Source organism: Medicago sativa, chromosome 7 (assembly GCF_051527215.1).
Source record: "Medicago sativa cultivar Bolivia chromosome 7, Bolivia_mono, whole genome shotgun sequence".
NCBI lineage: Eukaryota > Viridiplantae > Streptophyta > Magnoliopsida > Fabales > Fabaceae > Medicago > Medicago sativa.
Window position 1 is genome coordinate 26,352,907 of NC_140755.1, and position 16,767 is coordinate 26,369,673.

The 16,767-nt window shown below is 36.2% G+C and overlaps 1 protein-coding gene across 1 annotated transcript; it reads left to right on the forward strand.

The window, feature by feature from the left end:
• The first annotated feature begins 5,621 nt into the window (after positions 1-5,621).
• On the forward strand, positions 5,622-15,359 carry LOC146905224 (uncharacterized). Its single transcript, XM_085728489.1, has 4 exons — positions 5,622-6,342; positions 13,920-14,193; positions 14,302-14,417; positions 15,259-15,359. Exons 1-4 carry the CDS (start codon positions 5,622-5,624, stop codon positions 15,357-15,359), a joined length of 1,212 nt encoding a protein of 403 aa, XP_085584615.1.
• The last annotated feature ends 1,408 nt before the right edge of the window (positions 15,360-16,767 follow it).

Consider the following 16,767-nt stretch of genomic DNA (forward strand, 5'->3'; position numbering starts at 1 on the left):
TTTTGCATAAATAAGCTATTTTGAATAAGTTGGTTTTTAAAATTAATCGGAATAAGCAGTATTGTATAAATAAGTTGTTTTGAATAAGCTGTTTTGCACAAATAAGATGTTTTGTATAAATAAGTTGTTTTGAATAAGCTGTTTAGCACAAATAAGCTCTTTTGTATAAATAAGTTGTTTCAAATAAGCTGTTTTGCATAAATAAGCTGTTTTGAATAAGTTGTTTTGCATAAATATGTTGTTTTGCATAAATAAGTTGTTTTGAATAAGTTGTTTTTTAAAATGAAATCGGAATAAGTTGTTTTGTATAAATAAGCTGTTTTGAATAAGTTGTTTTGCACAAATAAGCTATTTTGTATAAATAAGTTGTTTTGCACAAATAAGCTAGTTTGTATAAATAAGTTGTTTCGAATAAGCTGTTTTGCATAAATAAGCTGTTTTGAATAAGGTGTTTTGCATAAATATGTTGTTTTGCATAAATAAGTTGTTTTTTAAAATGAAATCGGAATAAGCTGTTTTGTATAAATAAGCTGTTTTGAATAAGCTGTTTTGAACAAATAAGTTGTTTTGCATAAACAAGCTGTTTTGAATAAGCGGTTTTAAAAAAAGTGATCCTAATAAGTTGTTTCGAATAAGCTGTTTTGCATAAATAAGCTATTTTGAATAAGTTAGTTTTTAAAATTAATTGGAATAAGCTTTTTTGTATAAATAAGTTGTTTTGAATAAGCTGTTTTGCACAAATAAGTTGTTTTGTATAAATAAGTTGTTTTGAATAAGCTGTTTTGCACAAATAAGCTCTTTTGTATAAATAAGTTGTTTCAAATAAGTTGTTTTGCATAAATAAGCTGTTTTGAATAAGTTGTTTTGCATAAATATGTTGTTTTGCATAAATAAGTTGTTTTGAATAAGTTGTTTTTTAAAATGAAATCGGAATAAGTTGTTTTGTATAAATAAGCTGTTTTGAATAAGTTGTTTTGCACAAATAAGCTATTTTGTATAAATAAGTTGTTTTGCACAAATAAGCTATTTTGTATAAATAAGTTGTTTCGAATAAGCTGTTTTGCATAAATAAGCTGTTTTGAATAAGTTGTTTTGCATAAATATGTTGTTTTGCATAAATAAGTTGTTTTGAATAAGTTGTTTTTTAAAATGAAATCGGAATAAGCTGTTTTGTATAAATAAGTTGTTTTGAATAAGCTGTTTTGAACAAATAAGCTGTTTTGCATAAATAAGCTGTTTTGAATAAGCGGTTTTAAAAAAAGTGATCCTAATAAGTTGTTTCGAATAAGCTGTTTTGCATAAATAAGCTATTTTGAATAAGTTGGTTTTTAAAATTAATCGGAATAAGCTGTTTTGCATAAATAAGTTGTTTTGAATAAGCGGTTTTTAAAAAATCATTCTAATAAGTTGTTTTGCATAAATAAACTATTTCGAATAAGCTATTTTGCATAAATAAATTGTTAAGAAAAAACTTATAATATGGGGCTTTATTAGGCCCACAAATAAATAGATTTTATAGTGGACCCAAATAATTCTTTTCACTTGGGTTGTAGAAAGCAATTATGTTGGGTGTAGAAAGCAATTATGCACGGTGAATAAGGATCTCCTTATGCATAATAACTTTTGCCAATTTGCATATAAAATAACAAAAATATTTACTAGAAACATTACATTAATGTTGATATATATATATTTTAGAATTAGTTATACGTTTTGAAAATTATATCATATCGACTTTCAAATGTGCAACGGGCTTTGTGCAAATATTTAACAAAGTTTTAATATATATTTAATAGAAACACTACATTTTTTTTAAGGAAAAAAATGTAGTGTTTCCATTAATGTTCATACTTTGAAAACAATCATGGGTTTTCAAAATTTTATCAAATCGGTACATAAAAATTTGCAGCTACAAATATAAGCAAATAAAATTCACAATGGGGGTGATGCAAATATTTAATGGATTTTTGCATATAAGAAAGAAAAAAATTAATCGAAAAAATACCTTAATGCTAATAATTTTTATTTAATATTTATTCAATGTTACGTGGTCCGTGCAAATACACGAAAAGAATATTACTATTAAAATATGGAAATTGAAAATCTTCCAACAATATAATTAAAGAAATTTCCGTTTTATTTACTAAGAAACATTATTTATTTTTAATTTTGTTTTGAAGAAATTATAAAAAAAAAAAAAAAATTGCACAAATCAAAATGAGATATATATTAACAACACCGATGATGCTCCCTGCACAAGAAGTGCGAAAGAACAACACCGATCAAAGTTTACAAAAGATTACAGATACCAGAGGCCAAAGAAAGAGGCACCCGCAAAAACAAACAGACAAGACACTAATGGATACCCATATAAGGTAGCGGGTGTTTCCACCAGTCATGATAACAGTAATTAAAGGACACATGTTTTGCTTTCAACCATAAAAAGGAATATAACTTAAATTTCTCAAATAAAACCAAAGGAGTAATCGCTGTATTGTTGAAGATGCGATTGTTTCTTTCCTTCCAAATGACCCAAACAACAGCAAACCAAATAACTTTGAAGAAAGACTGAGTACTACGCGGCCTTCCCGCCATAACCGAGAAGTGAATGAAATGATGACGGATCTGCCTAGGTGTAACCAACTATGTGCCACCCAATTCCAGACATGAAGCCATACGGTATGAGATAGTTCGCAATCTAGGAAAAGGTGAGTAACCGTTTCAGTAACATCACACCCATTAACACAAAGCAGGTCGTTAGCATGAAGGATGCTCCGCCTCATCAGGTTATCTTTCGTTGGGAGATGATTGCGTAACAAACGCCACACAAACAATGACACTTTGACAGGAATATGACGATGCCATACATCATCAACAAAGATAAATTAAACGCTCATATCTCCAAGCTAATATCGACACCGTCATTTCCAAACATCTTCCCTGCCCATCTCAACCCCCCAATCTAGAGTATACACCTCAATAACTAGCTCTCTGTTAAATCAAAAAAGCGTGTAAACCTATCACATCGCAAACCAAGCATCTTGCCAAAATAGCATGTTAACTCCATCCTGCACCACGCTCTCCAATGTTTCATCAAACCAACTGACCTACCAACCCCTATCCACCAAGTTGATCCTAATTGCCAACCCTCTCTAATATGACCACAGTCAAACCAACCCATCGTCTCTGTAACGCCCATTTTAATTACTTAATGAGTTTTAGGATATATTATATGATTTATATGATTTTTATAGAATTTATAAGATGTACGTGATTTATGTGATTTTTAGAGATGTTATGAGACGTTGTGACCTATTTTATTATTAAATAAAATAAGATTTGAAAATAAAATAATTATTGAGATGTGGGGTTGTTTTATAAATTTAGAGAGTTTAGTGGTTAAGAGGAAATAGAAAGAATAGAAGAGGTGTTATAAAATAGAGAAGTTAGGTTTAGAGAAAGAAATAACGTACGATAAGTTGTTGGGGAAAAAGGGAGTTAAGTCAAGAGAAGAAGAGAGAACCCTGAAGGCTGCCGATTTCATCTGTTATAAGGTAAGGGTGACACTATCTTTCGCTAATATTGAGTCTGTGAATCATTAGATTGCATCTAACATTCTTTAGGATGAGTTTGTGAGATTATCAGGAATTAGGGTTTGAGTGAGAATTGATGATTAGACGATGATAAACCACTGAATTGATGTAATAATCATGTACAGACCTTAGATATTCCATAGGATGATAATTAGAATCAGTTTTGAGGTTAGAACCATGTGATTAGGTGAAAAATTGAGAAAAATAGAATTCTGCCCGAGCCTGTTAAACCGTCGCTCTCCTCACAAGCAAGAACGCTCGCCACCGCGAGCAGGTAGTGAGAAGGAGGTCCAGGAGCTGGGTTTTGCTCACCCTCGCGAGCAAGTGAGCTCGCCTCGCGAGCAAAGCAACTCGCCACCGCGAGTAATCCCACTCGCCACCGCGAGTAACTAGTGCATTCTGTCCAAATTGTTTTCTTGCGATCCTTTCGCACGTGTTATTTTAAGAAGAACTTGGATTAGGAAATGAAGGTTGTTTAGAATATTAGAAGTTGTCCAGGAAGCCTAAGTTGAGATGACTAAGATTATTTAATGATGTGATATTGTTATTTATGCACTATATGTGTTAATTATGATGTTTATGTTGATGCGATGTTTAAGATGCTATTGTTATCATTTGATACTGTTATGTTATGATGCTCATACCATATGACTTTATAAGTGTTGCATATGTTGTTGTTGATCTTTATTAAGATGTAAATGTTGTTCTAAGTCAAGAAGTTATAAGATGTTCATGAAGTTTCTAAGACGTAAGATGTTGAGTCCATGCATACTCATTTAAAGATGAGGGCTCATGCCTTGGAGCTTTTGCTCAACCAGAGACGAGGGCTCATGCCCTAGGAGCTTTTTCTCAATAGTGACGAGGGCTCATGCCCTAGGAGTATATTTATGCTCATAAGCGACGAGGGCTTATGCCCTAGATTGGTTCCACATGCATTTGCATTTTCATGATGATTCAAGATGATTTACGACGTTAAGAGTTGCATAGTCGAGTTTAGATGCATTGTCGGGTCAAGTCGTTAAGTCGTGATGTTTTAACAAAGTATCTATTGATGAAATATTTGTATGATGTTATGTGACGATGATTATCACTGTTATATGATGATATATTGCTGAGATGAATTGATGTTAACTATGTATTTGAATATAACTGTTGAATTATATGAAGTTTGTGTTGTTAAATGTAAATGATGAGTTATATACTTAATATTATTGTTTGAGAAATCTCATCCCTTCTGCTTGAAAACGTTGCTCTTCGTATGGGTAACTTGCAGGTAATCAAGATTAGGCGTGGTCGTGAGTGGACTCCTCACAAGTGTGTCTTAGGTGCTCTGATACGTAACGGGGTGGGGACTTTGCTATTGTTTTCTATTCCTTACGTATTGTTTCACGAGATTTATGATTAAGTTACTAGTTTTGAACTAATGAGATGTTTCAGACTATTATGAGACTTTTATGACGAGGCCTTTTGTGCTAAAGACTATTTTTAGATGTTGAATAATTCCGCTACAAGTTATTAAGTAATTTTTTGGTTGAATTTCGAAGGATAAATATTTATTTAATCCATTTATGATTTTTAAGAAATGTGATATTCCATTTACGATGAATTACTCTGATTTTATTAAGAAATTTTTATGTTGGGAAAACGGGGTGTTACTATTGGTATCAGAGCAGGTCGGTTCATCCGGCCAAGTAGTTGAGTCGAGTCGTGTCGTTTAACAGTTGGAATACCATTATTATGTTATTCTGATTGTTGTGTGTTGTGCAGAGAACTAAGATGGCTGGAAGAAATGATGCTGTGATTGTTGCTGCATTGGAAGCTGTGGCTCAAGCTGTGGGGCAACAGCCTAATGTGAATGTTGGTGCGAATGCTGAGGTTAGGATGTTGGAGACGTTTTTGAGGAATCATCCCCCTACTTTCAAAGGAAGGTATGACCCTGATGGAGCTCAGACGCGGCTCAAAGAGATTGAGAGAGTCTTCCGTGTTATGTAATGTACGGAGGATCAAAAGGTGCGCTTTGGTACGCACATGTTGGCTAAGGAAGCTGATGACTGGTGGGTGAGTCTTCTACCTGTTTTAGAGCAAGATGGTGCGGTTGTTACTTGGGATGTGTTTAGGAGAGAGTTCCTAGACAGGTACTTCCCAGAGGATGTTCGCGGGAAAAAAGAGATTGAGTTCCTTGAGCTGAAACAAGGAAACATGTCAGTGACTGAATACGCTGAGACTGCTGAGTTTTCGAAGTGTATCAAATTTGAGAACGGTCTGCATGCTGATATTAAGAGAGCAATTGGCTACCAGAAGATCCGTAACTTTTCTGAGTTGGTGAGCAGTTGCAGGATTTATGAAGAGGATACTAAGGCTCATTACAAGATTGTTAATGAGAGGAAAGGTAAAGGTCAGCAGAGTCGTCCTAAGCCTTATAGTGCCCCTGCTGATAAGGGCAAGGAAAGAGTTAATGATGAGAGGAGACCCAAGAAGAAAGAAGTTCCTGTTGAGATTGTCTGCTATAATTGTCGTGAGAAAGGCCACAAGAGTAATGCTTGTACTGGAGAGGTGAAACGGTGTTTCCGTTGTGGTATGAAGGGGCATACTAGTACTGAATGCAAGTTTGATGATGTTGTGTGTTTTAACTGCAATGAAGAAGGACACATTGGTTCGCAATGCAAGAAGCCTAAGAAGGCTCAGACTACTGGAAGAGTTTTTGCGTTGGCTGGTACCCAAACAGAGAACGAGGATCGCTTGATTAGAGGTACTTGTTATATTGATAGTAAACCTTTAGTTGCTATTATTGATACTGGTGCTACACATTGTTTTATTGCTATTGATTGTGCTTCTAAGTTGGGTCTTGTTATGTCAAATATGAATGGAGAGATGGTTGTCGAAACTCTAGCTAAGGGTTCAGTGACTACTTCTCTTGTTTGTTCAAGATGTCCATTGTCCATGTTTAGTAGAGACTTTGAAATCGATTTAGTTTGTCTACCTTTGAGCGGAATGGATGTAATTCTTGGTATGAACTGGTTAGAGTACAACCATGTTCACATTAATTGTTTTAGTAAGTCAGTGTACTTCTCTTCTGCTGAAGAGGAAAGTGGAGCAGAGTTCCTGTCTAATAAGCAGCTGAAACAGTTAGTGTTGCTAATTCGATGAGAAAACACACCAATAACAAACTTGATGTGTGGAGCAAGGGATAATCATGCAACCAAAATCAAAGTGTATGAAACAATTATAAACACAAGCCAAAAGTAGAAAATAGCGAGAGAAAAGAAGAGAGAACACAAAAGAATTTGTTGACCCAGTTCGGTCCAAATTGACCTAGTCTGGGGGAGAGAGCAACCCTCCGTTCCACTATATGATGAGTAACATTACAAAAGAGATATCAATGTGTTACAAGAATAAGTCTCCCGCCTAATTCTACCCAAATACCAGCCTCTTCCTGTAACCAAGAGACTCGATCCTAATAGTGTTTCCCAAGGTGAATCAACCTTCAAACCCTTGTTTGTTGCCAAGTGACAAACTCTATAAAAACCCTAGTTTGATTTCTAAACCCTTGTTTCAGCCCCCTCTATCTCCAGGTTTACACTGATACAATGCCTATATTTATAGTAAAATTACTCCCATAAAATTGTAACAAATCTGGCCCAAAAATACGTTGCCGGAAGAAAAAAAAAACCTGCACGCAAAATCGGGCCCCGATTTCCAAAATCGGCCGCTGATTTTTCCAGAACCAAACTACTCCAACCTGCAGCCAAAATCGGCCCCCGATTTTGGGTCTTTCAGCAAACATCAATTTTGGCCTCCAAACTCCAATTTTGAGTCACTTTCACAACAACCACCACCTTGACTCCAAATTAGTGATGATGCCAATTTAACATCAACAACTTGCTGCTCTTTCCCTTTAGCTCCACAAGTTTACACCTTAACCTCTTCAGCCATCGGAATGTCTTCCGTCTTCTCGAAGATCCTTGTAGTCCAACTACGCTAGGAATTTCAGGTAGTTCTACAAGACTATACCATAACCTCTTCAATATGGGACATCTCCCGCTTCCTTGAAGATCTACTTGTTCCCAATCACCCTTGGCATTTAGAGTAATCCACAAGTATACACCTCAACCCCTTCAGCCCTCGGAATGTCTTCCGCCTTCTCAAAGGGTCCTTACAGTCCAACTACGCTAGGAGTTTTAGGAAGTTCCACAAGCATTCACCATACCTCTTCAATATGAGACATCTCCCGCTTCCTTGAAGATCACCTTGCATCCAATCACCCTTGGACTTTTAAGGTAATTCCACAAGTCGTGCAATACATTCTTCAACCTCCGGAATGCCTTCCGTATTCATGAAGAAATCCCTTGCTCACCACTAGAGCATAGCACCCAAGGTCCTCCATAGTCGTACCACTCCCGGTGTGTTCAACTCCACCTAAATCTGAGCTTCCAACCTCTCAACTAGCAAATGAGTACATCCCACTATGTCTTCCACCTTGAAACTCCACCTCAACAGGTAGATCAAGATTATTCTTACCACCGCCTCTCCAGGCTGATGTTGAGTGTTTAACGTCTTATGATTATATTTAAGATGACCACCGCTCCAAGGTGAGACACATCACCTTCTTCATCCTCCAAACAACACCACATCATCAGAGCACTCGCATCCCCAAGACGCACCTCAATGTTCTCCAAATCACCAATGATTTTGTTGAACTCTACAAGTAGCTCCATGATGGCCTTTGACTCTACCATCTTGAATGAGTAAAGTTGTTGCTTTAGGACTTGCTGTAACACCCCGTTTTCCCAGAGTAAAATTTTCATAAATAAAATCAGAGTTTTTCATCATAAAACGGAATGTCACATTTCTTAAAATTCATAAATGGAATAAATAATAATTTATCCTTCAAAACGGTCAACAACATAATATTTAAAACTTCGCAGTGGAATAGTTTGACAACTTAAATAATCTTTGGCACAAGGGCCTCAATATAAAATCTCATAAAACTTTGTTCAACATCAATTCTTGAAAGATTCATAAAGTAATACGTAAGGAACAGAAAGTAAAGACATAATCACATCCCGTTACGTATCAGAGCACCTAAGACACACACACTTGTGAGGAGTCCACTCACGACCACAACTAATCTTGGTTACCTGCAAGTTACCCATACGAAGAGCAACATTTTCAAGCAGAAGGGGTGAGATTTCACAAAACAATAATATTAGGCGTATAATTCAACAATTATATCTAACATCTTAAACTTCATTAACTAGCATCATTAATCTCCCTACATTAGTTATAAACTTCATCAAAATACAATCATAAACATCTTCATATATCTTCATAAATATAATCATAGGACATCATCTTATAGCATCATAAGTACAAACATAAACGTTGTTATACCCTAATTTTGGACCTAAAAATACTTGCTCAAAATATTTTTCCATCCCTGATATGTGTCTATTACTCTTGAGAGATTGCCAATTTGCTATTGTTTACCCTGATATTTTACTATGTTTTAGCTGCATGTTTTATTGCCTTTGTTTTGAAAAATTTTCAATTGTAACTTTGTTTATGTTTTCTTGCATTTTAAACCATCCAAAGGGTCTTTCTTGCATTCCAAGTTATTTGAAATTGTCTCTGATCAATTGCATCTTTCTCTGCATTTTATTTCAATGTTATTTGCAAAATTCATAAAAAAGGGTATTTTAGTCATTTCCTGCATTCAAACTTATTTTAGTCCTTAAAATCTGTCTCTGAGTTTTTTCAATTTGTTTGTATAAGTCCTTGTTTCTATTCCATGTTAAAATCCATCTCAAAGATTGCATCTGAGTCATTTTGGGCCAATTTAGTCTCTGAGGGCATTTTAGTCATTTTCCTGTGTTAAAACTCCTTTTAATCCCTAAAAAAATTGTCTCTGAGTCTTTTTAATTTGCTTGTATAAACTCTTGCTTTAATTCCCTGTTAAAAACCATTTAAAAAATTGCATTTGAGTCATTTTGAGTCGTTTTAGTCCCTAGGGGTATTTTGGTCATTTCACACAAAATTTTGACAGAGAGAGTTTACTTTGAAGTACCTCATTTATGTAGTTGGTTCATTTTAGTCCTTTTTGTGTTTTTTATTGGTTTCACTTTACGTTTTTTCCAATTTACCAATTTTATTCCAATTTTATTATTAATTGCATTTCAGTCCTTCAAGATTTTAAAAATTGCACTTTAGTCCTTTCTTCCATTTTATTTTCCCTTTTAAAGTCTTTTTCAATTTACATTTTAGTCCTTTCGTCTTAAAAATTGCAGTCCAGTCCATTTTTTTTAACTGCAGATTGGTCCTTTAACTTCCAGAAATTGCACAAAGGCCCTTAAGCCAAAATTAGTCCAAGGCCGAGCCAAACAAGTCCAAGTACAGGTGTCAACAATACATTGGTCCAGAAGCTACACATGTCAGCTATAAATAAGTGCACAGTGTCAGAGCCATTGATCACAAGCCACATCACACAAACAGAATTCACATTCTCTCTCCAGGATTAGAAATCAAACCCAGAAAATCCTCAAGAACATGATGAAGTTCGTGACGAACTTCATCCCCAAATCATGAACCCTAACTTTCCAGAACACAATTCCACATCAATTCCTCGCAAATCCACAACAATTTCATCACAAACAGACTCAATCCAACAACTACTTAATCAAATCAGTTCGAATTAAAGCAATTTCTTCGCAGTTCTCAGAGATTCAAAGGTGAATCTTCATCATTGAACTGCGTTCTCTGCAATTCAAACACCAATCCATCTCAAAGACGAACCAGTGTGATCACAGAGACGAAGAGTGAGAAGAAGAAGGATCGAATTCGAATTGAACCAGAGAAGAAGAGGAACGTGTTCACCTATTCATCTTCAGTTCGAAACAACAACGCAGCATTCACCAGAAGATCAGGGAAAAGATTCAAGAAGCTTCTTTCATCTTCTCCTTCGAATCTCCAAATCAAAACACAGGTAAACACGTAAAACTCCTCAGTTTTTCTTTAAACACATCAATGAAGTTAGATCGAAGTAGATCGGTGTTTTTTGGAAAACATATGTGAAAAAAGATTCAGATCTAAAAAGTTCTTGAAAAACCGTAAGTTTAAACCCCCGATCTACTCCGTTTTAGCCACAATTTCACAAAACTAGTTCCAGAACCATAAAGAGGAGACTCAGACGAACACAACGATGTGAAAATCTTTTAGAAAACGTTCAGGTACGGTGGCGCCACCGGCGAACCACCGTACCTCCGCCGTCATGTTCGTCGGAGAAGATGATCAGAGAAGAAGAGAGAAGTTGCAGAGCTTCTCTCTCTAAAACGTTGTAGAGAGAGAGAAGAGAGAAGGAGGAATGAATTGGACCGGTAGGCTTGTGTTTATATAAACACCTGAACCGGTCCGGTTCATTTTGGTTCACTCTTCCCTTGATCTGCACCGTTTGATCTGCCAGATGGTGATGTGTATGGCTGTGATACGTTTATCCTATGTGCCTGTTTTCCCTTGCTGTGGTACGTGTGTTTTAAACCCTTGGATCTAGGGTTTTGATGAAGTTGGATCAATCCAACGCCTCTGAGGCGTTTGGATGATCCAGATTCGCCAAGAACTTTGGGCCTGGGCCTTTATTTCGTTGTAGTTTCATTTTTCCCTTTTTTTTTACTATTCTAACACTGTGTTTTGATTTTTTTACCACTGCTTTGCCTAAAAAAATTTGTAAAAATTCCTAAAGATATTTCTAGGTGTTCTTGACAATTTTCTTGACATCTTTGTGATATTGTCACATGTTAAAATATGATAGAAAATATGTTTGATATTTCTTGTTAATTGTTTACTATTTTTGTTAAAATTTGTGAAGTTTTCACATGTTCTTGACCCTAAAATCTCATTATGATCTATTGATCCTTGATATGTGAGTTTACCATGTGTATGCCTCTGATTTGGTGCTATTCTTTACTGTTTTGAGGATTGATTTGTTAGTTTCTTGTTTTACAAGTCATGTGAATATTTCTATGTGAAAACAAAGTGTGAAATATGCTTGAAATGTGTCATAATTCGTGGTTTGACATTGTCTTATAACTTTCATGGTATAGTTGAAATAAAACACTTTGAAAATTGTCATGGCATGAAAATTATAGGCTTTGTGTTTATGTGAATTTTATGACAAAGTTTAGGCACATTTCACCATTTTTGTGTGCTAAGAACTTGTTACTTCTTTGTCAAGTTTCCTTGCTTTACTATGCTATTTTACTTGCTTCTATTTCAATTCCTATTATGTCTTATGCTACTAATCCTTTCATTTCATGTTTCATTCATCCATGAGCATCTCATCCTCCATCTTATATTTTAAGTTTCTTGTTTCTTGCACTTTAAGTTTTGCCAAGACTTAGAATGTAAAACCTAGGGCGGTGTATTCTACTTCATGAAATTTTAATTTCTTGCAAGACCATAGAATGTAAACTAGGGCATATGTAAAGGACAATGGACTCTAATGGTGTACACCGACACAAGCACCGACACATGCACACACATCACATGGATACTTTAGATGTATGTTTAGGGAATGTATGTTTTAGATGTATGCTTAGGAATCACGATACTTAGAAAAATCCTCTTTTCCAAAAAAACATGAACAACTTCACTCAAATAATTTTCCAAAGAAACCTTGGGATCAAAATCCCATTGAATTTTCCCTTTATTTTCTTAAACAAAAACTTTAATGAATTCTAATAATACTTAGACTTTCTTTGCAAAATAACTAATTCCACCTCACATTTTCCAAAATCTTATGCCCTTGAGGCCTCTCTTTCTTATTCTTCAAAATTCCATTTTCAAAATTAAAATCAACCAACAAAAACAAAAACATTTTTTGGAAGAGAACTACATGGAGTTTGATCCCTTAAAAGGGTATGTAGGCAAGAAGTCAAAACTTCTCCAAGTCCAATAAAACAAAATTCAAACACATTCTTCTCCCTCCAATTCTTAACCTAGCAAACCCTTAGGTGTAAATAACACTTTCAAATAGCATTTAAAAATAAATCGCGCACGTAGAAAGTAAAGACGGTTCCTATAAGATACTATAGTCGTTATGGGTGCCTAACACCTTCCCGTAACGAAAACAACTCCCGGACCTCGATTCTCAAGGGTTTTTCTTATTTTTTTCCCTTCCCAAGAAAAAATGAGATATCAAAGGTTAAAAAGGTTCAAACTTAATCAATGTTTGACACCTGAAAAACCAAGATAAAACAGCTGGCGACTTCACTGGGGAGATTCGAGAGTTACGCCTAGTCTTTATTTTCACGCTTGCGCTTGTGTTTTTACTTGTTTCCTTTACTTATGTGAATAAATGTTTAAATTCTTGCTAACGTGTGGGGGTGAGAATATCAAAAGTCCTACACCCGGGCTGAGTGAACTTAGGGTTTAGGGGGGATATAATCGACAATTCATTCCGAGGGTTGCCTCGTGTATTGGATTATGCGATCAATCCCACATAGCTGAGGCATTTTGGGGGTGATGTTGTCAGCGCGTGTTGTTGCGTTTAGGCACTTTACTTCTAATTGTTCTATGACGCTATGAACCGTAGATAACCGAACCCATCGATGACCATTTTCTAGGATGTAGTGCGGAGGCTAAACCGAGTGTTGTCTCGAGTTTTAGTCGTCACGCGATGCTACACTCAAGAAGAGAGAACACAAAAGAATTTGTTGACCCAGTTTGGTCCAAATTGACCTAGTTTGGGGGAGAGAGCAGCCCTCCGTTCCACTATATGATGAGTAACGTTACAAAAGAGATATCAATGTGTTACAAGAATAACTCTCCCGCCTAATTCTACCCAAATACCAGCCTCTTCCCGTAACCAAGAGACTCGATCCTAATAGTGTTTCCCAAGGTGAATCAACCTTCAAACCCTTGTTTGTTGCCAAGAGACAAACTCTATACAAACCCTAGTTTGATTTCTAAACCCTTGTTTCAGCCCCCTCTATCTCCAGGTTTACACTGATACAATGCCTATATTTATAGTAAAATAACTCCCATAAAATTGTAACAAATATGGCCCAAAAATACGTTTCCGGAAAGAAAAAAAAACCTGCACGCAAAATCGGGACCCGATTTCCAAAATTGGCCGCCGATTTTTCAGAACCAAACTGCTCCAACCTGCAGCCAAAATCGGCCCCCGATTTCCAAAATCGGCCCCCGATTTTGGGTCTTCCAGCAAACATCAATTTTGGCCTCCAAACTCCAATTTTGAGTCACTTTCACAACAGTTAGAACGCGATGGAATTTTGATGTTTTCCTTGATGGTGTTTTTGTCTATTGAGAATCAAGCAATGATTGACAAGTTACAGGTTGTATGCGATTTTCCTGAAGTCTTTCCTGATGAGATTCCTGATGTGCCTCCAGAAAGAGAAGTTGAATTTATGATTGATCTTATTCCGGGAACGAAGCCTCTGTCTATGACACCTTACCGTATGTCATCGTCTGAGTTAGCTGAGTTGAAGAAACAGTTGGAGGATTTGCTTGATAACAAGTTTATAAGACCGAGTGTTTCACCTTGGGGAGTGCCGGTATTGTTTGTTAAGAAGAAAGATGGTAGCATGAGGTTATGCATTGATTATCGCCAGTTGAATAAAGTAACGATAAAGAATAGGTATCCATTTCCAAGAATTGACGACTTGATGGATCAGTTAGTGGGTGCACGGGTGTTTAGCAAGATTGACTTGAGATCGGGTTACCACCAGATTAAAGTGAAGGATGAAGATATGCAGAAGACAGCTTTTAGAACTCGTTATAGACATTATGAGTATAAAAGTAATGCCTTTTGCGGTTAGTAATGTGCCTGGTGTGTTTATGGAGTACATGAATCGAATTTTTCATGCGTTTTTGGATCGTTTTGTGGTGGTATTCATTGTCGATATTTTGGTTTATTATAAGTCTGAAGAAGAACATGCTGAGCATTTGAAGATTGTTTTGCAAGTGCTGAAAGAGAAGAAGCTTTATGCTAAGTTGTCTAAGTGTGAATTCTGGCTGAAGGAGGTAAATTTTCTTGGCCATGTTATTTCTGGTAGTGGTATTGCAGTTGATCCATCTAAAGTTGATGCAGTATCACAATGGGAGACTCCTAAGTCGGTTACCGAGATTAGAAGCTTTTTGGGATTAGCTGGTTATTACAGAAGATTTATAGAAGGGTTTTCTAAGTTGGCACTTTCGTTAACGCAGTTGACTTGTAAAGGAAAAGCCTTTGTGTGGGATGTTCAGTGTGATAACAGTTTTAATGAATTGAAGAAGCGTTTGATGAAGGCTCCAGTTTTGATTTTGCCAAGATCGGATGAACCTTTTGTGGTGTATTGTAATGCGTCCAAGTTGGGCTTAAGGGGTGTGCTTATGCAAGATGGTAAAGTGGTTGCTTATGCATCAAGACAGCTGAGAATTCATGAACAAAATTATCCTAGTCATGATCTTGAATTAGCTGCAGTTGTATTTGTGCTTAAGATTTGGAGACATTACTTGTATGGTTCGAGATTTGAGGTGTTTAGTGATCACAAGAGCTTGAAGTATGTGTTTGATCAGAAGGAATTGAATATGAGACAACGAAGGTGGCTTGAATTGTTGAAGGATTATGAATTTGGTTTGAATTATCATCCGGGTAAAGCTATTGTTGTTGCAGATACCTTAAGCAGGAAGACTTTACATATGTCTGCTATGATGGTTAAAGAGTTTGAGTTGCTGGAACAGTTTAAAGATTCGAGCTTGGTCTGCGAGATGTAGTCTCAAAGTGTTAAACTAGGAATGCTGAAGATTGATAGCGACTTCTTTAAAAGTATTAAAGAGGAGCAGAAAGTTGATGTTAAGTTTGTGGACTTGTTGGTTGCTGATAATCAGACTGAAGATAGTGACTTTAAGGTCGATGATCAAGGTGTGTTGAGATTTCGAGTAGGATTTGTATTCCAGACAACGATGAGATGAAGAAGATGATTCTTGAAGAGAGTCATAGAAGTAGCTTGAGTATTCATCCGGGAGCTACAAAGATGTATCATGATTTGAAGAAGTTGTTTTGGTGGTCTGGATTAAAACGTGATGTGGCACAGTTTATGTATTCCTGTTTGATTTGTCAGAAGTCGAAAGTTGAGCATCAGAAACCTGCTGGATTGATGACACCTTTAGATGTGCCAGAGTGGAAATGGGATAGTATATCCATGGATTTTGTGACGAGTTTGCCCAATACTCCTAAAGGGAATGATGTTATTTGGGTGATTGTTGATAGATTGACGAAGTCGGCTCACTTTATTCCGATTAACATTAGTTTTCCTGTAGCTCAGTTGGCGGAAATTTATATTTGAGATATAGTGAAGCTGCATGGTGTTCCTTCGAGCATTGTGTCAGATAGAGATCCAAGGTTTACTTCTATGTTTTAGGAATTATCATGTTATGATTGTGCAGAACTGTTGAACATTGTTTTTATATAAATTGCCAGTTCCAACGCTTGTAACAGTAGTGTTCACAATTCTGATAAAATATAACATCCATCCCTTTCTCATTTTTCTTCTTGGTATCACGATCCTCTTGTTATTTATGAACACTCAGCCATCAAACAATCATGACCTCTCTATCACTCAATGTTGGTAATTTTATCACTCTAAAATTCAAACCTAGAAATTACCCATTATGGCGTGAACAAGCCTTAGCCCTTGTAGAAAGTCAAGATTTGGTTAGTCTTTTAACAAATGAAGACCCATTCCCCACTCAATATACAACTCCAGATCCAAACAACACCACTACTAGTTCAACAACCTTCATACTCTAAGCTTATCTCACAACTCCAAAGCCTTGATCAATGTCGCAATTGGTTTTCCAGTCGTAGCAACATGCAAAATGCTCCTCAAATGGCTTTCTATGAACAGCAACAAAGCTCTCGTCAAAAAATTTCTTGGCGTTGAGGGAATTCTCAAGCATTCACATCAACAAGGCAAGGGTTTCATGCTCAACAACCTAGTAATCAAGACAAAAATCGCCCCTCTTTGACCACAAAGCAGGGCCGTCCTGCACCACCAGGAGAGCGTCATATGACTCCGACAGAACAGAGGCACGATCGAAATGAAAAATGTCAATATTGTGATGTTGTGGGACATATAACAAAGATATGTTGGTGGGTGCCATATAAACCCACACGGTCTAA